This window comes from Cryptomeria japonica, chromosome 10, assembly GCF_030272615.1.
Source record: "Cryptomeria japonica chromosome 10, Sugi_1.0, whole genome shotgun sequence".
Classification (NCBI taxonomy): domain Eukaryota; kingdom Viridiplantae; phylum Streptophyta; class Pinopsida; order Cupressales; family Cupressaceae; genus Cryptomeria; species Cryptomeria japonica.
Window position 1 is genome coordinate 303,928,794 of NC_081414.1, and position 23,309 is coordinate 303,952,102.

General features: G+C 35.6%; 1 protein-coding gene across 2 annotated transcripts in view; it reads left to right on the plus strand.

Annotated features, from left to right (window-relative positions):
* The first annotated feature begins 1,764 nt into the window (after positions 1-1,764).
* The window catches only part of LOC131078945 (uncharacterized), a 167,452-nt gene continuing 145,907 nt past the window's right edge, over positions 1,765-23,309 (plus strand). Inside the window, exons 1-6 of one of the 2 annotated variants that reach the window (XM_058016791.2) lie at positions 1,765-2,009; positions 2,148-2,210; positions 5,112-5,167; positions 22,007-22,087; positions 22,207-22,280; positions 22,453-22,535. In XM_058016791.2, the coding sequence (XP_057872774.2) occupies positions 1,858-2,009; positions 2,148-2,210; positions 5,112-5,167; positions 22,007-22,087; positions 22,207-22,280; positions 22,453-22,535 (509 nt within the window). In that variant the 5' untranslated portion in view covers positions 1,765-1,857. The remainder of the gene's footprint in view (positions 2,010-2,147; positions 2,211-5,111; positions 5,168-22,006; positions 22,088-22,206; positions 22,281-22,452; positions 22,536-23,309) is intronic. The other variant, XM_058016793.2, reaches the window with a different exon arrangement.

Sequence of the window (23,309 nt, forward strand, 5' to 3'; positions counted from 1 at the left end):
TTCAATATGTTGGTGCCAACAACCTTTGTTTGTATTAATTTCTAAAGTTTTTGGAAGGGGAAAATGTGGTTTCCACCCAATGCAAATGCGAGCATACATACTAAAATATTTTTCCTCTATTGCTTCGTCATATTTGATGTAAAAACCCAACTTATTTCCAACAGTCATTAGGGTTTCTTCATTCCTATATTCCCGTGGCAAGTAATACAATCGCAACCGAATGGGTACTCCTTCCAATCATGCTTTCAAAAGATTAAAATTTGGTTCCTAGTCTTTCAGGAACAACCCTTTGCCCCCCATAAAAAAAGGCCATTCTTAAAGACCTAGTTTTTGTCCTCTCCTTTCTCCATAAGCACCAAAAAGAAACCATTTGACATTGTTTTAATTTCATGCTTGAAAACCCAATTTTCTTCACACCACTTTTTAACTCTACCAAAAGCAGGCCAATCCCCCACCCATTTAATAAAAAAGGTCCTCTCCCTCAAACTTGACACAGACTCATTCTAGCTTGGATTATCAAGAAAAAAAGACAAAACCTGTGCCTCTGAATGAGAAGTTCTCACCTTTCCACCATCGTTGGCTTTTTGTAGTTTTTTTAACTTACATTCTTTCTTTTGAATCTTCCTCTAGTCTGTTTTCGGGTCCGCATAGAGGCCACTATATCCTTTGAAAACCCGAGTTGTGTCATTTCTTCTCCAGACTTGAGCACGACCCCAACTGTCATGTCTGCCTCAAGAGAAATCGAAACTCAACCTCTTGTTTTGATCCTCCCATACCCATTTGGGTTTGTTCCAAGTTCTAGTGGAAGGTGAATTGTGATTCCAACTCTGATCCTCATATCAATATGCTCTAAAATCTCTTGGTTGTAGTCCTAGTCTCCTCCCTGACACCATTTTTCTTCCAATCACTTATAAAGTGTGTCATTTGTTGCTCAAATTGGTAGCTATAAAATATTATTTAACCAAATCCTTCTAATTTGGTACAACTTTATATGTTTAAGATAAATTGGCATAGTTGTTGTTTTTGGGATAAATCTATTAGAAAAAATGTCATTTTGTGTTTTTTTGTTTTTTTCCTATTTGATAAGCCAATGTATGTTTACAATTAATTACAAAAAGGTTTGGGACTTTAAATAGTCATTTGTAAATGACTCTTCTATAGCTTATGGTTAATTTGTGATAATTATTGCATTTGGGTGTAATATTACAATATAGATGATAGGGATTGTTATGAATGATCATTTGAATGACATCTTACTTTTATTTGAAGCTTCATTACGTTGGATAAAAGAAGATGTCACATTTTCTAACATTTTGGAGAGGTTATTTGTAAAGTTCAATTAAGGTTAAAGTTAATTTAGGGTTATGCTTACGTAGAGAGCTTGAGTCAGGGTTCACTTATGTTTCAATTTGGGTCAAATAAAACAACTAAAACAAAATAAAATAGACACCTATATCAAACACAAACACAATTTTGTCAAACATTGTAAATCATACGAAATGCAAAACCAACACAAAAAAATAGCTTTAATGACACCACAAATTGACATTGTTAATGACACCACAAACTGACAGCTTACACCACAATAGAAAAATGTTAAAATTGCAAAACCGTCGAATTGCAATAGCTTCACATTTATTTATAATAGATTTTTATATTTTAAAATCCATTCATTTATATTACAAATAATTATCACTAATAAATGTAATTTTTATAATTTTACACTTTGTAATATATTATTCAAATTTCATATTATATTTTATTATGGCATTACCATTGCACCTCAGTGGTGCGAGTGCGACTTTGTAAACACGGCGTTCTTAGCAAGTGCTCGAAGAAATTTGGGTTGGCGAAATAATGGAAGAGGAAACAGCGTGCATTGCAAATGGAAGCGAATACTACTTGCCTGCATTGGACTTCCACGTTCCTCCTCAAAGGCTCTACCATTTTCATCACCAATTTAAGCTTCCCTCCACACGGAATGCCAATTTTTTGAAGGCCGTTAAATGGTAAGCTGCATTTTAAGCCACCTATGATTTAACATTAGTTAGATGAACATATTTTCAATGATCCCTTGTCAGCCATTCGTAACCCATTTCAATGGCACAGGTCAATTGCACTTAATTTGAAGGTTTTATGTTCTGCAGGTCTCCTGACGGGTCTTGCTTTTTAACAAGTAGCGATGACAATACCCTTCGTCTGTTTGACCTGTGAGATAGCTTTAGCCTTAGCATATTTTATCCTTTCTTCTTTTCTTTGTCATATAGATTTTGTTACTGATTACTTGAGCTTGTCTTGCTTCGTTTGATTTTGAATTCAAGTGTTGAGTATAGGAAGCAGAAGAAACTGTCTTTGTTATTAAAACTCTATTTAAAAGAAAAATTGCAGACTTTTCCCTTAAAAGAGATATAAATATAGGCCCACGATAGATAGACACAGCTCTCACAACTGGGTATAATCTGATTTTTAAGGGTCAAGTCAAAAACTTGGCTGTGGGGGACATTTTTCCGTTGGGCACACAGGTTACCAGAGATCAATCTATTCTCATGACCCTGAATTACACCTAATTGCATGAGAAATCATTGGAGACTTGCAAACAGTAAAAAATCAATAGTCTTAGCTTTGTATTTCTTGCAGTAGGGTTTGCCTAACCAATTGGGCATTGGCTTATAGGGCCTTAAATGGAAGGATTTTTTAATCTGCCTTTGGCATAGGGTTGTTGTATGCCCTGCCGATATGAAGTAACATGGATTGATCTTCTGTCTACTGGCTAGTTAACAAGCCTCTAAGCAGTACGCATTATATTAACAATAATTTCAATGGACCTCAGTGTTACTGTTTGAATCTGTCTAGACACACTATCTTTTTTGTTTTAAAGTTCATATGAGCAGATAAGTTGTGGATCGCACAAGTGCTCGAAGATGGAAGGGCTCAGGCTTATTTATTTCTAGTTCTTACCGTGGCTCGTGGATGTTCAAATATCATATGAAGAGTGATAAAACATGCTTTTTTTCTATTCATTAGTAGGTCCATGTCACATTGTTGGAGGATTCTGTATCAGCCCTAAAAATGTATTCCACTGTCATTCTTTTTAGGTCAGAAGAATTTGGTTTGTTCAACTTATGAAAAATACATGGAATGATAGAGCATCTTAATTCGATATCCAACCAAAGCAGATATTATGTGGCTGTGAGGTGGAACAAAGGCGACATTATGAAAATTTTGAAGTTCATTTTGTACACAAAAGATTCCTTTGAACGAAGGTGAAAGAGAGAGGACATTATGTTTAAGGAATGCTTATTAGTAGTAGCCTTTGTGGTGGCCACATAATAAAACCATCCAATTCATTGTATTTACCAAAGCTAAAATGTAACTAACTCTAACTGCAACATGGAATTATTTCGAGAGAATGTAAGATATCAAATCCTCCTTAGATAGCCTCAGCATAAGAAGTTGACTGGAGATTTGAGATTTCAAAGGGAGACGCTGAGTAAATTAGGTATGTCCTTGTATTTTAATTCTGTTCTACACCTTTGAATGAGTGTTTGTACTCAACAGAAAAGCACCTCAATGGTTACCTGTTAGAATATCAACATACAAGATGCAAACAAAGTCTGCATAAAAGATTTATAAGTACGGTTTCTATTTATGTAAAGGGCTTTCTACATATAAAATCATGCTGTGGGTTGTGATATCCTGCACTTCCGTTTTTGCTAGTCATCGTGGGCTTTTGTACATCATATCTTATGGAACAAGTTGAGTAAATAGCCTGGCTAGAATATTCATATATTATCAATGATAGACTTTGTTAAATAGTACCAGCTTTTGTATATGTCGGTGTATCTATTGAATTTGGCCATCGCAGGTTATACCATGATTGGAGCCACTAATGAAAATGATATGTCGATTTCTTCAGGATTATTACATTGTTCATATGTATTGGCTTATTAAGCCATTTGAGTTTTCCCGTGCACCAATCACTCAACAACTATATTGAACTGCTTATGGGAAATGACACTCAACTTAAATATTTGCTAACATTTAACTCTTATTTCTTATCTATCAATTTTTTACTAAGTAATACTAACTGTTAATTAATTATTACTAACCTATAAATTTTTTTATTATAAAGAAAAAGTTTTATTGATCAATTAGAGATTCAAAGAACATAAATTAATCCAAGAGGGGATAAATACAATACATCCTCCACCTCATGGTGAAGAGAAGTCAAGCTGTAGTGGTCCAGTAAAGGCTAAAGGCTAACATTATATTCACCAGGAAGATTTTTCAATATTTTTGTTCTTGAACTTTTTAACCGGCGCAAAACTGCGAAGAAAAGAATACCTTTTTTATCTTTTATTATCAGCAAGAGAGTTCAAAGATCTGGGGATGTAATGCCAATGCAGTTGATCAATTTTTTTCAGAATATACCTAATTTTAACCAATAGAAGCTTGAGTTGGATGGATCGGTTATTCTTGACATTTTGGGTGCTGGAGAAGAACTGTATGATTAGCTTGGAGTCCCCGTAGGCCTGGATATTCTTGATATTTAGGATGGATAATCATACTGCTTCTTCATAGTTATTTACTGATACTTAAATAACTGAGATCGAATGAGCTGTTCATTAGTTTAGACAAACTTGCTACTTTAAGAACATAAAAGAACATGATCTTTTGCACACCTCAAATATGGAGAAAGTTATCATTGGTACATACATCATCTTTACCTTGATGATATTGAACAAAATGATTTGGAATAATGTGCATGTTAACGCAATGAGAACTTCTGATAAATTTAGGATTTAGTTTTCTTCCTGATTCAGTGTTAAATTTTGTGTGATCTTTTGTGGTTGTGATTTGTGAGAAAACCATGCCTTGAGTTTGACTGTCTGATGTTTTCATTTAATTCATATGCATGATGTTTAATTGTCATGTATTTTCTTTTAGTTAGTTTGCTGGGTGTATTCTATTGTTTATCAGTGCTTGTGGTCAACGGTTTTACATGCTGATATTCAGACACTATCTACTATATTGAGGTCATAATTAATATCATCTATTTTTTCATAACTTGTGACAAGGTTCTAGTTTTTGTTGTTTGATTGTTTTGGCAGGCCTGATTATGGCAGTGGAGGTGCATTGGGAAGTGGTTTATCTTTTCCTGAAGATGGTACTGTATTAGAAACCAGGTCCTGTTTTTGACCCAAGGGTGTGCAAGGGAGTGTAGGTTTTGTCTGGTTTTATGAAGTGTTCCCTAGATGCAAATTTTGTCAGCATAGTTCTGTAGTGCTTGCATATATCAAGAATTTGCATGATTTCTACTTTAAGATTTCAAAATTTAGATGTTTGTTGCTTTCAAACAGTACCATTCTCTCACCATAATACGGGAAACCCTTGTTGGAATATGTATAGTTATTCATTTAAATGATGTCATATTACTAATGAATTGGATTATGGTTTCTTTTTTTTAAGAATTTTGCTTTAATTTTATGATTGCTGCAAATCAGTGGGCGGATGTCTAGGAACTTTTATTCCGTATTGTTCACTTTTCAAAAGTAAATGCATTTGCAAAAGCAAACAAATAATTGCAAACAGAAAAAATGTGTTAAATATTACAAGCTTTCTTAGGGTGAGAGCAATATCTATCTGAAATATGTATAAACATATTCTTAGCATGAAACATTTACTACATGATAAACCAAAATTTGCTGTGTAATATAACCTTAAAAATAACTTTGTTACAGGAACTTTGAGCTTAGGAACACCTGTTATCTGTGGGTCATAAACAAGTGCATAAGTTCATATCTAACTCAGACCGCCAAGGAGAAGGAAAGCTACAAAAAATATCAACATGTTAGACACTGAATGTGTCAATGTGCCTAGCAGATGAGATGCTCGAATTAATGAATTCATTACTAGGCCATGGTTAAGTTCATATTGTCTAGATTGCATTCTTGGGATCGTACAGATCAATACACTGCAAAAAATATACATCTTTCACAAAGTGAACAAAAGAAAAATCGGAAAGCACCATCCTGTGATCATTAAGCACATACAAAGAAATATTTATGAATGAAATTCAGCATATATTAAGGTACACTGACATTATGTAATGGCTCATTATGGTCAAAAGAATGTAATGTTAAGATACAGAGACATTACCTAATGGAAGTTACAAGTCAGAATAATTTAATGTTTGTATGTCATGGTAAGAAACATTGAAATTTTGAGTGATTACCCAATAAGGAAACACCAAATTTAAGTTCTGAAGCAAGTGTACAGTATGCACTGGTACACTGCAGTATATATATTGTTTGCAATGTGTACATGAATCGAGACAAGCCAATTTACATTGTTTGCTTCTAGCAGGATGCTCATGAAAAACACAGATTTGATAAATAAGAATTTTAGAGGTGGTTTATTTTCAGACTTGTGTCATCTATCTATATCAACTCAACTATGATCCATGCATGGATTGCTCCCACAGAATTACTTTATGCAGTAATACTAGTCGATAGATGGCATTAAATTTATGATTATTAAGGAGTCTAAGTTTAAGGATGTTTTTTCTGCTATAAACAATAAAATATTGTAATTTTGTAGTGTATATTTGATACCTATAGAAATTGTTTCCTGTAAAAATGCTTGCCTACTCTTCAAAACTATCAGTTTTTTACCCACTTGATTAGAACCACGGTGATGAAGGAATTCTTCTTTCACTAACTTCCGTTTACAGTTATGTATCCTCTTGATTTTGCCTTTTTTCAGATGACAATCATTAGTACAAAGGTGAGCCTATCGGCTTATGCCAAGAGATGCATCCCTTGTGCCTGATGGTATTTGAGATTTTGTGAGTGTGAAGTGGAAGCACCAATGGTTACAATAACTTCTAAGATAAATTTCATAAAATAAACAAGAGATGCAAAAGCGAGAAAATGGAGATATGCTATATGATTAATACAATGGACAAAATAAAAGGATAAGAATATTAAAACAACAGGGACCATGTTGGCTTACAGATTCAAGTAAACATTAACCCTAACATTCTTTAAATACTACCACATATTTGCTTTCAAGAATTGTTCCCTGGAAGACAAGTCGAGCCAAATGAAAAACTTCAATTTCCAAGATGAGATGTGCAGTGGCTACCTTTGCAACATAGTATGGCTTCTCTGAGGGAAGCAATAATTTATGAACTTACATGGGGATTCTCACATTTTTGTATAGCAAGTTCAATGAGAAGATGATAACCTGCTAGTAGGCTAACAATTTCTCAAAGATAGAGAAATTGTAATTATGTCTAAGTTACAATATTGCAGAATAGTCCAAGTAGTTTGTAATGTCCTCTAATTAGTTATACTTTAAATTAACCTAAATTTGCTTAAATCTAAAATAGGTAATTAAGTTTATGGGAGTACCTTTGTATACTGTTTTCCTGCAACACAAAATTAGAGAACACATATGAAGTAATACTTATAAACTGAAACATATACTAAGGAATTAGATTGAGTGATAATTTTTTTTTCACGTATTAATTACCATTAGTATTATATTTGTTAGATTATAGGTTAGTTGCCATTATTTATCATCCATTTCTTAGTGCACTAGGGTAGGCTAGTTGGATAGGGTGTCCAAGAGACCCTCCAGCCTAGGCCCACGAGCAGATACTACATCCCTCTTGGCTCCATGTGGCAATTGTTAAGCATGCATCATGGAGTGGCGTACCCAGTGAGGTGTCCTATTGCCGTCCCCCCTCATCACAACCACCTCTCTTAAGCCCAAGAGCAGATGCTACACCCCTCTTGGCTTCATGTGGCAGGGTTTAGGTATCCAATATGGAGTGGTGTACTTAAGAGAGAGTCCCTCATATGCAATGAACCATTGGTGATATTCTAATGTAGTTATATTTGTTATTCAATTCAGCTCATTATGATAATCAATTATACTTAACATAGCTATTACAATTCCATTATATTACATTAGTGCCTTATATTAGATTGTCATCAATGCTTTCTGTTATTACTACTTTATATCAGTATTGATCACTATTTGTCATTATTCCATTACAATCACTACACTGTTTCTTGTATTATTAACACTATATGAATTATAACAATCTGTGCAAACTGAATTTGATTATCTTATTCATTCTTGGATTCATTATATATATATATAAAACAGTAATGTTATTTGTAATCATTTTAATGCTGTTTGAATTATTATATATTATTTGCTTATTCAGCTTGATATCGTATTAATGCTGCTAATTTAATTAAGATCATACACAACAGTTTATATTTAATGATATACATATAGGATTTTAATATACAGAATACTGGCTGTTATATTCCAATATTAAATCAGGAACCCCTTATATATGCACCTGTCACTGAGCTCTTCCTCTTTCCTGTCCTTGCTGACAGTCTTAATAATTTCCTCTATGTGTTATGAATATATATGAAATTAAGTACGACTCTCATACATATTGTAGTCTATATTAATATTACTACTAAATTCTGCATAACAACATTATCAGGCTTCATATATTAAGTATACATATTCAGCACATCCCCATGCATACCACCAAGAATAAAGATGCTACTGCCTGTAACTTAATAACAGTTCTGATCTGATCCAATCCATGGTGATGTTGCTGGGTGCTTTGATTCCTTTCCTTTATATCTCTCAATGTGAGGGAGAGGTCCCACCTCTTCATCATGCATGTCCTTTGGCAAGAGACACACCCTATCACCATTAGCACCTTTTGAAAGAGTGCAACTCTTTCATTATTTCTGCCCTTTGAAAGGGACATAACACTTCATAATCAGGTTTGCAATTCTTATTTAAATCAGATGTGCACTTCTCATTTCCAAATTATCCCCCTCTCAAATGAGGTTCTCTTCTCCCTTTTATATCTCATTGTTGAGGGAGTCACAACTTTTCCTTCCATGTCTTTTGACCATTCATTAACTCAATTAAATTTTAATTAATTATATTTAATTATATTCTTTTATATTTTAATTTTATTATTAATATTTTAATTTTATTATTATTATTATTTTTTGATCAGTAAAAGGCTGAAGCCAAATAGTTTTATTAATTCTCAAAACCTATTACAACTTGACTCACTGGGGGCATCGGTAGGAAAGAGTCGGGTAGAGAAAACCTCCGGTCTTGCCCCATAAAAGAAAATGTAATACAGTAATACATATACAAGTTTGAAGGATTTCCCAACTACAACTTAATTTGTCTACTTGCTCCAATATATCAGATTCGATAGAGCTCAATCTACTGAAATCCTTGGAAATATGTCTCGCTCCCATTGTCCTCTTGGGAGGGCACAAAAATTTCCCCTGCTACATCCTTCCCTGAAATCCGACTCTCATTACCGAGGTCAATAAGTGTGACTCCTGCACAACAGAGGCCAAAAACAACTTCCAAACAACCAAACCATTTGTTAAATCGTATCAGCCATAAAAGACAGCATATCCATAGAAGCAAAAACTGAATTAATAAAATTGAACCATCCTTAGTATAAAGACTATCACCAAAATAGCTGACCAGCAGATCTATAAACAGAAGCTTCTAATTATGAAATAAAGATCATATGTCTAGTGCCATCACTACTAGATTGCCGAAAATCCATATTGAAAAGCCATATTGAAGTGCATCCCAAGAAGCCAAATCTGGCAGTATCCAAGATCTCAGGAGTTTCCAATATATACTATCATAAGGACAAGAGCATATTAAATGAACCAAGACCCTCATAGCACAGTATGCCCAGGAACATGTAAAGAAGGGGTCAAAGCCAACCATAGCGCGGACCAAACTGAGAATTCTAACCAATACTAATCCCATCTGTAAGTCTATACTACCTTACAGAAGGCATCAATAGAAGTCAGAACTTAGTAGGGTCCCCATAACATGTTTCATTTAGATGTCCAACCAAAATTTGGTAAACCATCTCCAGATATGTAAGCTGTTAGTAGAACCATAGACCAAATTCCCATATTTATCATCCTAGTTAATGCTTCTGTATCTCAAGGACAAACATATTCTATGAATGAAAGGAATTCATCCTACCCCGATATTGAAGAGATCCCATTGCTACTGATATTAACCCCAAAGAAGAACGAGGCAGCAAGAACTTCGCAAAAAAGCTAATAATAATTCTGACTGAACATCTCACTCACTAATAACTAAGTATTCAGATAGGGATCCAATCTCACATATCTTAAATAACACAATTACAATGGAACCATACCAATGCTAACCCAATTTTTCCTTAACCAGAGGTTACAGAAAAAAATCTAACCATATGCTACAAAGCCAAACATTAGTGACTGTTAGCTATAGGAAAAGCATGTTGCTAATGTCTATTCCTACCATAGAAAAGACTGAGCCAACTTAATCACATAAAATTGAGAGCTATTTAAGTTCTGATCAAATTTCTAAGTTCGCTAGTAGAGAAAGCATGCAAACATACAAAACTTAAATCACCATATGGAAAACGATACATATGTTACAAATCTAACCCAAAATCAGAATAATATATATAAAATATTTATCTTTTAAAGTATGTCTTCAAAAACAAGCAAACACTATCCAATCCTGATAAGCAGAAAGCCCATGTCCTTAAGCGAAGCCTTACCAAAAAGGAGAATAGTAAAATTCTAATATGGCGACATATTTAGTCAAAATATTGGATAAGCCAGATAAAGTTAAGCCCTAAAGATACAAAATGGCTTCTTCGTATCCCTATCAGTAAATAAAGCAAGGTTCCTATAAACTTCGCATACAGGAGAAAGCCTTAATCCTTCTCCAACAGGCTACGGTTGACATACTTGTAATTCGGTGTAGAAGACGAAGCCCCCATCTCCCCATCTCTATCCTTTCCACATCTATTGCCCCCATGTCCTTCAGGGGTTCATATCCTTCTTCGACCAGGTAGTCCACCCACCATTTGTTACCAGCCGCCTCCTTTAGATGAAGCCATTTCATCAAGAAATCTACGTTCCTAACAATACCAGCCTTCCGCTTCTCAAAGGCATTCCGGTCCCTGATAACCAGAAGCGGTTGCCTACACACTCTAGCCCTATTACCACCACTTTGCGCCTTCTCATAGTCTTCAAGAAATGGAATGGTAAGATTTTGATCCACACAATCCACTGCTAAATCTAAATTACCCAGAAACTCCTCCCTTAAAACGCTTTTTGATAGCAATTTAGCCTCATTCTTAGGGGTACCTACATAAAGCAGAATGGCTACAAAAGTAGCCGAAACAACACAATTTACCTGATAAACATGGTCGTAATTGAAGGCGTCCTCCCCCATAATCTCTTGAACCGCTCGGACTAATAAGTCATCCATCTCCTGAAGAACTCTGTTCCACCTCTTCGCCTTGACAAAACCCCTAAATGCCATAAGCCTGTGATCGCTTGCAGACACTAATTTTAGATTCGACTCCATCTTTCCTTTTCTAATTTTCCAGAAGCAATCTCTTGGATACTACTTATAAAATTAATCGAATTCTAGAAGCTACTTATAGATATCATCACGAGAGCATCTGACTTGAAGCTCGACAGTTCTCATGTGCGAACTAATTGTAAAGGATAGCTTTACCATTCTTGGGATATCAACTCAAAGAAGTCATCTCGAAAATATCACACGGATACCACGTTACTTAATAATCCAAAATCTATACAATCTAAAATTAATGACCTTTTAAATTACGCCATTTAGGCCTATATAGGACTAAGCAATAATAAAACTAAGGTATGGCCCTTCCATGTAAATCAAGCTAATATTTATAAGACAAGATGCCTAAAATCATGCTTCTATAGTTTTGATTGAGTGTCCATCTGTTCCTAGGTTAGCAAGTTTATCAGCTTCTCCATTTCCTTCTCTATAAATACAATTAATTATTACTTCCTCAAATAAATCGAGAAGCTTTGGAGCTCTTCCAAGTTTGGAATTCAACCTCCAATTCGGTGCTTGTCTAACTCTTAAGGCATTAGTGACAATTTGTGAGTCTCCTTCTACCACCACCTTTTTAACATTTATTTCCATGAAAAGCAAAAGTCCTTCAATGACCGCTTCTAACTCTGCCATACTATTGGTGGTCTCTCCAATCGGTTTAGCCATTTTAGCTTTAATTGATCCATCCAATGGTGAATAATACAACCTATGCCAGCTTTCCACGGGTTGCCTCTGGAGGCCCCATCAAAATTTAATTTATACCAACCAACTTTTGTTCTTGTCCACACACACTGTTCTCTTAATTTCCTGCTAATCTCACCTCCCTTCCCATACCGAGGTGGAATAAGCAGGCCAAACCATTCTATCCTCATCTTGCTGTCCCAACTAGTAAATTTTTGATCTTGGAGGTTATCATTCTTAATTCTGTTGTTGGTTGTTTCAATAATGACTGCTTCAATCTTATTTTTGAGGCTAGTAGCATTCATCTTCCTATCTTGAAATATCCTTCTGTTACGCTCATTCCATATCTCCCAAACCAATATAGAGGGAGCAACTTTCCATAAGACTCTATACAAATAACCTTTACCAATGTCAGGCCAGCTCTTCATTACATCTAATAGGTTGTTGGAAAGAGCAGAATTCCAGGAAAGCTTAGAGCACAACCAGCTCCAACACTCCGAAGCATATAGACAGGAAAGCAGTAGATGATCAACTGATTCCTCACTATTCTCACATAGAGGACATCTAGATGGTCCTTCAAAGCCTAACTTCTTAAATCGATCTGCTGTTAAAAATCTTATTTTGCAAAGCTGCCCAAAGAAACATACCTGCTTTGGCCAGACATTCTTTATCCTAGCATTAGTGTATCGGTATTTCTGTCTTTTCCCATTGCAGACCACTAATTAATTTCAAGTACTATCCTTGACTCTGTATTCCCTAGAGCTAGCTCCTACCCAGATTAGCCTATCCCTCCCATTCTTAAATGCAACTGCCCTAGAAGCTAGAATGTTCCTAAATTCCAGCTTTTCATCTTCTAGAAGTGGAATGTTGTCCAAATTCTTCCACTTCCAACCAAGCACCGGGTTTTCTTTAGGGAATTCCACATAATCTCTCAGATACACTCCCTAGGTTGCTTTTAGTACCTCTTTTATTCTAGGGGAAATATTCAAGTTGTCCAAGGTTACATAACCTCCCCATGAGTCTTCCCTAAATAGGGCTTTGGTCCCATCAGCTATGTCCCAGGACAAGCTGTCCAATATCAAGCCTCTACAACTCAAGATAAAGTTCCATACTCGGGAACCTTTTGGTGGATTAGCTGTTCTAAAGATATAGTCCGTGCTTGGACCGCTTAGGTATATTTTTTGAAGAATTCTCACCCATTTCCTGTTAGGGTCTTTATACATAGTCCAAACTACTTTGGCACCTAAAGCTTTGCTTTGCCAACTCAGATTTTGAATTCTTGTGCCTCCAAAACTAGTAGGTCTGCAAATCTTATCCCAGCTTATTAATGCCACTTTCTTATCCTCTAATACACCTTGCCAGTAGAAGGTTCTCATTTTTCTATCCATTTTAGCTTTGGCTCCTGCATTCAAGGGGAGACATGACATTTGGAATGCTGGGACTCCAGTTAATCTGACTTCAAAAGGGTAGCTCGCACAGCATTGGAGAGCCATTTACCTTTCCAAGTTTCCATTTTCTTATCCATTTTGTTAACTATTGGATCCCAAAGCTTGTTAACCCTGTTCCTTTGTCTAGAGGCAATCCTAGGTATTTGTTGGGGAGCTTACCTTTATTAAACCCTAAAAGCTGGCAAATTGCAATTTCATGTTGCTAATTAGCATTGAAGAAGAATATCTCTGATTTGTTTGCATTTATTTCCTGCCCAGAGGTAGTAGGATATAAATCCATCAAATCTTTGAATGCCCTTGCCTCCCGAACTTTGCTTACTCTGAAGAGCATTGTGTCATCAACAAATTGCTGATGAGTTATATTAGCCACTCCTTCTGTGACTTTTATACCCTGAATCCTACCAAGTGCATTAATCTGGCTAATACCCCTTCCAAAGGCTTCTGCCATAATAATAAATAGGAAAGGGGAGATGGGATCCCCTCGCCTAAGCCCTCTGGAAGCTTCAAAATACCCCTTCGGAGATCCATTTACTAAGCTAGAAAATCTTGGGGTAGAGATACAGTTGAAGATTAAGTTTATGTATTGTTTGTTAACACCAAATGCCTCCAAACATTTACAAAGAAACCTCTAGTCAACTCGATCATATGCCTTTTTAATTTCTAGTTTGATAAGCATGCTAGGATTTTTATTGTGCTGAATAGTGTGAATAGCTTCCTGAGCTATAATCACTCCATCTAGGATTGACCTCCCTGGAACAAACCCTGTTTGCTCATCCGAAATGATGGATGCCAGGATAGGTTTTAGTTTGTTTGCAAGTGCTTTGGAAAAGATTTTGTATATTGTATTACACAAGGAAATTGGTCTGAAATCATCTAGGGTCTTAGCACTATCTTTCTTGGGGATTAGTGCAATAAAAGTGTTGTTGATCTCTTTGAAAAATCCTCTTGATTTCCTCATGCCTTCTATTGCCTCCCAAAGTTTTGATCCCAAAATATGCCAACATTTTTGGAAGAAACATGAATTAAATCCATCCGGCCCTAGTGCCTTGTCCGGGTGTAACAGTTTGACTGCTGCTTCTATTTCTGCTAGTAAAAAGCTGCTATTCAGTCTTCTATTGTCTTCCTTTGATATTATCTTAGGGATACCTTTCAGTAGTTCTTGCTGAGCATTAAGATCTGAGCTTCCCCAATTGTTTAAGGCTGTTTTGAAATGATTGACTATTTCCCTTGTGATCTCTTCTGGGTCTTCTATAAGACCCCCCTAACTCCTAATCTTGCTAATCCTATTCAAGTTTCTTCTATGGTTGACATTGTTATGAAAGAATCTAGTATTCCTATCTCCTGCCCCTAGCCAATTTTCCCTAGATTTTTGCCTCCAGTGTATCTCCTCTTTTGTTAGAATGTCTTCATATTTATGTAAAATCTATTTTTCCTTAAAGTATTTGTATTGGTCCATTCCTTCTTTTATGATACTTCCATTAATATAATCCATTTCCTTCTCAATCTCTTTCTTTTCCGCAAAGATATTCTTAAAGTGTTCCCGATTCCATTTAAGAATTTTTATTTTGATATTTTTAAGCTTGGATACAAAACAAAAGATTTTGGAGCCCTGAAATTGTTCCTCCGTCCACCGATGCTCTATAAGTTCAATAAAAGCTTTGTCTTGGAACCACATATTTTCAAATTTAAAGGGACATTTCTTAGGCTTCCTTTCAGCACCCAAGTCAAGTTAAACTGGAAAGTGGTCAGACCCTGAAAAGGTAAGAATGTTGGATTGCAGAGAAAACTAAAAGGTAGTCAAATCTCCTTTAAACATGAACCTATCTAGTTTTTCTGTTATGTTACTTGGGCCTAATCTCTTATTATTCCATGTGAATAAACCATTATTCATTCTTATGTCCATCAAATTATTCTTATGCATCCAATCTGAAAACTCAATTTGTGCTCTTGTAATTGTCTGCACACCTCCTATTTTCTCTGTTGGGCTTGAGATGGTGTTGAAATCCCCCCCCAAGGACGTAATTCTACTCTAAATCTTGCGACATGAAAGTATCCAATTCTCCCCATACATACCGTTTGCTGTTGGTTCTTATAGGCCCATATACATTGATAAGAATGAAGCTCATATTACTATTAAAGCAACTGATTCTACCACTCTGCCAGTGGGTGTGGTTGGCCAATGGTTCATACTTAACCCTTTTAGGGTCCCACAGAACAGCCAAACCACCAGCAGCCCCATGATCCACACTCCAAATACCTAATTTTCTTTTAAGGCAGTCCCATTCATTAGCCCTGAGTTTGGTCTCTTGAATTATCACTACTTATGCTCTCATGATCAGTAGACCGCGCTTAAACAAGCGCTGCTTGTTAGGGGCATTTAATCCCCTAACATTCCAAGTTATGATCTTCATTGATCATTGGGAAGGCCCTTCCCCTTCCCATTGTGAAAAAGATCAGTGATTTTAGTTTGATCTTTAGCCCCCCCCGCTAGAATCCTTAATTCTGTGAGGGACTTTCTCCCCCTCTTTTAGGGGCTCTCCCAAAATCCGGACTCACCAAATCAGGGCAATTTTGACCAATGCCTAGCTTAGCATTAGGAAAACTATTTCCTTCCACCATAAGATTCTCTTGAGTATCCCCATGCAAATTCTTGCTAGAATCTAATTCCAGAAGTTTCTTAATCAGTTCTGTTTTTTTCCATTTTTAATACTTCGTTATTTTCATCCTCTGTAATATATTCTGATTCTGGGTCAGAATTCAGACCCATGATCTCATAAACCATTTCCAATTTTCCTGGAATACGTTCTTGCCTTTCCCCTTCCGTGCACTTTTGAATGCCCTCCAATTTTCCCATTGACCCTTGCTTATTATCAATTGCCTGATTTGTCAACTTTTGATCAGATAACAGGTGGGATACTTCTTTGCTGATGGGGTTGGCCAAATTACCTTCATCGATATCCTGATTTAGGCTATCCGCTTCTACTAAAAAACCCCCCTTATCTTGGTTAAATTTAATGTTGACTCTAGGGTTATTGCCTGGGAGGGGCACACAACGGGTTAAATTTCATCAGATCTTCTTTAGTCGTGATGACGTTGCCACTAATGCCCCCATTGTAGAATTTTGCTTTAATGCCATAAGCCGATCCTCCGGCAATTAATTCCAGAGGTTCAAGGGAGGAAATGCTAGAATCCATACCTAGGAGCATTCTAACCCTAGTTGAATTGCGGAAATTCTCCTCCAAACCTAGGAAGGTGCCAAATTCATTTCCAATTTCCACCAGGGCTTCGAAATTTAATAGTTCTACAGGAAGATATGAGATTTCTACCCATTTAGGAAACATTTTAGATTTATATACCTCTGGTTGAAAATTTTGATGCTAGTCAATGAAATGAAAGCTAAACCCTTTGAATATAACTGGTTTTCCATTTAATAATTCCTCTTTTAATTCTTTAGTTACACATTCAATGTAGATAAAATCATTAGGAAGGACAAAAATACTTAGCTGGCGGTGGTAAGCCCAATACCACCAGTTCACAATCTTAGATATTGCCTGCCCATTACCGCTCCATTTTGCAAAAAAACCAGTCTCCTTGGAGTGATTACGGTGTGACCCAAAAATGCGGTCACCAATCACAAAGTATTTGCCTTCATATCTCTGCTCTGCTGTCTGTATAGGAGCTTCCTCAGTTTTGTTTGCAATTGGAGCCTACCTCAGGATGTTCCGATTGTGGTTCTTCTTATCGATGGCCACATTATTTGAAATGGATTTTGTAGTGCCAACCTTTTGCTTGATGCTGCCCGCAACAGGTTGCTTGGTGGGCCTTTCAGACTGCCCTAATCTAAAGGTGGGTTTTGCAAATCCTCCAAATCTTCTCCTGGAAGTAATGCCCTTGGGGAAACCCTCCCGTAGAGGGTGACGCTGAGCCAGGTTTTCCACCCGAATAGTTTTCCTGGATTCAACCACTTGCCATCCATTGCTAGGACTTTGAGCTTGTGGTTTCCAGGCTTTGTCCACCCATTTGCCGTTGGTAAACACCTATTGTGGTCTATAAACCTCCCTGGGCTGCAATTCACACCTCTGCCCTCCTTCAAACCTTCGTGGGCATGGAAAGTTCCTGATTTTTGATGGCATGTCTTTATCATTCCCAAAAACTCCATTTCTTTGCGTGCTATTTCCCTGTGAGCGATCAGATTGCCAAAAAAGAGTTTTGCCGAGTCGAGGGGGAGATACAGGATTACAGAACCCCTTTGGTTCATAAGGGTATTTAATATTTCGCATCTTCGCTATTTCAGAGCAGAGCTTTCCAAATTTCCCTGTCATTATTTTAATCTTATTATTATTATTTATTATTTAATTCTTTTTCAAAGTGGGAACATTACATAGTTACCGATATTTTATCAACAAAACTAAAGCCTTGTGTCAAACCAAAATTTATCTTGTCTCAAACAAATTGCCTAGCTTTTCCACATGCTACTGATAGACATTTTCATAGCTCCTGACTTTTGTGTGTGATGTGTGCATGCAAGTGCATTGGGCAGGTGTGTGTGTGTGTGTGCACAGGTCGATGGGCAGGCAGGGGTATATGTGGGTGCACATGTTAGTCAGTGTGTGCGTGCATGTGCCTGTGCATTTGCATCTGGGAGGTCTCTGTGAGTGTGTACCATCCTCTTAACAGTATTGGGTTTATGTACAAATATATGATTCTATGAGAATGAAAAGAGTGGTTATGTGAAATGCAAATATAAATTATATTTGCTACTTCGATAGAGACTTAGGATCTGTAATTCCACAAAAATGTCGATTTATAAAAATCAATTTAGTATTGATATAGTTGAAAGGAATGAGTAAGGTCTGTTATTTTCTCTCAAACTGTATGTCCATAATTAGTTTTATATGAATTTTAATTAAAACCGGATGAGTACTTAGAATTGTTTTCAAATTTTACAGACAAACCATCTATTATTTTGTGTATCCTTGACTATAAAGCCAGGCTCACAATTATGTACATAACTATGCCTGTAACTGATTTGTAGAAATTTGAAGAGTCTTCATAATTCTGCTAAGTCGTTGTCCAGACATTCCCCTTGTTGTGTTTGGTTGCTGCATAAGGGCAAAGGTGAATCTTTATAAGCACATGATAAGGAATGTAATATTGTAACCTTGGGCTTGACACTATTTGACATTTAACTACACATTTTAATATGAAATGAAAGCTCAAAGAATTACAACGATTTGCACAATAAATTTCATAAAATAAACAAGAGATGTGAAAGTGAGCAAATGGAGATCTGCTATATGAGGATCAAAGTAATAAAACTGTGCACCAACTTGGCTTACACAAGCAAGTAAACCTATGACATGGGGATGTGTCACCTGCCCTTTTGGAGGTGTACCTGTACCAAGGACAGGGGGATGCCTTGGAAACATTCCTTTATTGTTCCTTGTCTATTTGTTCTTGTAACACAGCAATTTTTTGGGGACAGCCAGAGACATCTATGATGTCCCCCAACTGTTTTGGGGGTGGTCTGTTGTCTTTAAAAACTCTCAGAAAGATTAAAAAATAAAAGCACTGTCTCAGTAAGGGCTTCCCAATTAATTTCTAACATATGCTTTCTTGCTACCATCTACCATGATGGAGTCTTTTTTAATTGGTCTTGGTAATTTGTATTATGATAAACCACAAGATGAACTCTAAATTCAACAAGTAAACATGGTCTATTCTCAAAAAAAAAATGATGTATTGCATTTGAAGGCTTGGCAACAGCCATGGAAAGATTGTCTTACTCTTATAAACCTATATTGTTGCTTCCATAAAAAAATTCTAATTCTAAGATGGATGATATGATGAGGGAGCAGACAATACTTTCTAATTGAGAGAGAGAGCAAATTAAAATTTCCAAAATGTTATTGTCTAAGGTTCTTAAATGTTTTCCCCAGATTCAAATCCTATCAGCTGGACCCAACTCGTGAATATGTGTCAATTGATTTATAGGATGTCGTGCCCCTGCCAATTACAAGAGATCACAGCTTTAATACAATTCATGATCGCAATCCTTAAAGCATTTAAATGAATATGGCAGCAGTTCTTTAAAGGGAGTAGACCAAATAGCAGGGGCAGCGATTTCCTAAACATAAAGGAGATTTAATCAAAATTAAATTAAGAGTTCAAAACAATGATTAAGAATGAAGGTTTGTACTCTTTCATATTAGAATAATATCTTTATTATTTATTATTAATGGTCAATAATGTAACATATTGTGCATATTAGATAGTTTCTAATTTTCTTCAGTTTATGATTGTTTTGTAAATAGAAACATCGTCTTTGTAATTTTTTAAATGATCATTTGATCATTTCATTTTAATTCATTCAGTTACAAAAACATTTCAAAGGGTGGTAATTGTGAAAGGTTTTGACTCCCTCAATAACAAAATATAAAGGGGAGATCATTTCTTTGGAAGGGACTAGCAATCAGCCATGGATAATCATTTGGGAATAATGGAAATAACTCAAGCAATCGACTTGGAAATAAATTAATTTTCTCAAAAGGGCAGCAATGATAGGTGGTGTCTCTTTCAAGAAATGGATGTAAAGGGTAAATCAGTTCATTGACAAGCAATCAAGGAATGAATCAATCTATCAAAATCAATAAAGTCAGAAATATATTCAGCAATAAATATAATTTAGAAAATCAATTCAAGCAGCAACTATTTTATTATTCAAAGGTACACTTGTCAATCCATCAAGAAATATTAGTCAGCAAAGGCAAATCAGCAGTAGTCTAGCAAATACATCAAGTTATCAGTTTTGAATTCTAGGTGGTGTTTGCAAATCAGAAGGACAAAATTCCTTCCAGGCTCATGAGAATTGGAAGGACTAAAGTCCTTTCACGCTCTTACCAAGTTTGGATAAAAACCAAAATCTTGGTCGAGGAGGATGACAACTCTCTAAAGTGCGCTAAGAGTTGGAAGGACAGCAATCCTTTCATGCTCTTTGGCAAGCTAAGGACAAAACCCTTGGTATTGTCACTGTTGAGTTTGGGATGAAACCGTCTAATTCAGCAGATTGGCAAAGTATTTCTGGAGAATTCACAATTTGATCAACTTTGGATATTGTGCTATGATTTATGGATCTGAATATTATCATAAATACTTCATCTTTGATAAAACTATTATCATTTTTTAATAAATAGTATTGTTTTAAGGCAAAAATCAGGAAAATCATAAAAAGGGACATTACATAAGAGGCTGTTTCTTGCGATGTCTCACAAGTTATAATTAATTGGAAAGCCCTTATTGATTATCATTTTATGTGCCATGAAGGTCTATGTGGTCTCAAAGGTGCTGCCTCTTGGTCCTGCTGGTGGCTGCCGTGTCTAGATCCCTGGTCTAGTTCTAAAAAGCAAAATCTAAAGATCATTTTGAGCCATGCTGGATGGAAAAGCAACATTTTTTATGCATATATATAGATGACCACATTCTTTGGATAATTTTTGTATTTTTTATATAATATATGAACAGTGACAATAAAAGCAATGAAATTTTAACATTTGTTAATCTGTGCATTGACTCTCATGTGAAGTCTCAGTTCAGCTCTAATGTTATCTAATAAGGTTCTATTATTTATATGATGAATGACTTATTAGTGTTATCATATGAATATTAGAAATTTACTATATTTAAATTTCCCCATTTCTCTCTGCTGTTGCTTAAAAAAGGCCTTCCCAAAATTCTGTCCTAGAAATGTGTCCCCCTGTCATGGGAGCTTGGTGTAACATAGAAGTAAACATTAATCCTAACATACTTAATATGCTGCCACATTCTTACATTCAAGCTTTGTTTCCTGGAAAGCAAGTCTAGACAGAGGATAAAGGCTTGCCTTGAATCAAATTTTATCAAGTCTCAAAGCGAAAGGTAGGAATTCCTATAAGCTTCTGATAGACATGTTCAAAATGCTGAAAAAATTCATGATTATATGAGGAATGATAAAGTGATTACAAATTATGATGAATGCAAATAAAAATCATCTTTGCTCCTGAGGCAAAGACTTAGTGGCCCTAATTTTATGAAAAATGTCTATTTATAAAAATCATTTTATCATTGCGATAGTTGAAGGGAAGGAAAGAAGTGAATAATTATTCTGTCAAACTGTATGTTCTTGTTTAGTTTTAGTCTGATTATTTATGGCTATTTGCCAATTAATGCAGATGAACCATCTAATAGTTGATTCGCATATTCTTGTTCATAAAGCTCGGATTACTATTACATGGATTTTAGAAATTTGAAGAGGATTTAAAATTCTGTCAGGTCATTGTCCAGACATTCCTTGTGCTGAATTTCATGGGAGAACAGCTGCAATATTATTCTTTTAAGCATTCCAATTCAAGCTTCTACTTTTGCAGATTCCTTTACTTCAAGACTGTCAATTGATGAAGGAGAATCTATCTATGACTACTGCTGGTATCCTCATATGCTTGCTTCAGGTGCATCTGAAATCCTTTAACTTCCATGTTTCCATGACTTCTTGGTTTATTTATTGTCAAATTCATTTTAAAGGTAACTTCCGAAGCTTGATTTTGTAACGGATTTGTGTATTTTTTAGATCAAGCTAGCTGTGTCTTTGCATCCACTTCACGTGATCATCCTGTCCATCTTTTGGATTCTGTTTCTGGACAAGTAATGCTCTGCAACTGTTATGTTTTTCTCTGCATACTTTTTGAAATGCCATGTCAAACTATTGGAAGTATTTAAAAGAATATGATATGTAAATTTTGCTAAGCAGTTGCGATCAGGCATTTTCTGGATAGACCTTATTGACTTGTTGTCTTTAAATAATAACTCTTGGCAGATTCGGTGTACATACCGGGCATATGATTCCATGGATGAAATAACAACAGCCTTTTCTGTTGCCTTCAATCCTTCTGGAACAAAGTATGCTTTTCTTCACTAATCGATTTTCTTTTGATATAGACATCAGTCTGTCTTGATTTTCATTCTGCTATTAGTTTTTTTTACTTATGCATTTGAATGCGCTATAGTTTCTAGTCTCTATTTGGTTGCTTTTGCTACTTCATCTTGATTCCACTTCTCCAGCTCTAGCTATTTTATTACGTAGTCATGTCAATGTGTACATATTTTCAGCACACATTTGGTATTTTTGCCACTTCTCAATTTTTTTTCTATTTCTTGTTTCATTCAACATTTGGGGAATCCACCTAATTATTTAATAATTATTTGTGTTTTTGGAGTGGATTATATATATTTCTATCATTTAATTTTGTTTTAAACTGTTGGATATCCTTTACAAATATTCTTCATACCAGCATCAACTTACAAGGCATAATATGTGCCCAACAATGAACCCAACAAGTTCAGTACATAATATCTGCCCATTAACATTACAAAGCAGCCCAGCTAAAAAGAGTCCATATAAAACAAAGCATCCACAAAAAGTCCATTTATAACCATGCTGTCACAAAACCAATCATTCATCATTTGCCCCCCAATTTTCTTATCAACGTTACTTGTAAGGTCTTCACTATTTTTTCAAATGTCGAATTCTGTAGTCAACACAATCCTGCAACCAAGCATCTGGATACATCTGAATGGGAATTGCAGGGTAAGGAGTTATTAGCATAATATATCTTCGTATATTTCTTTCTATTTTGTTTAATGGTCAATGTTGTATATTCTGTACATATTAGA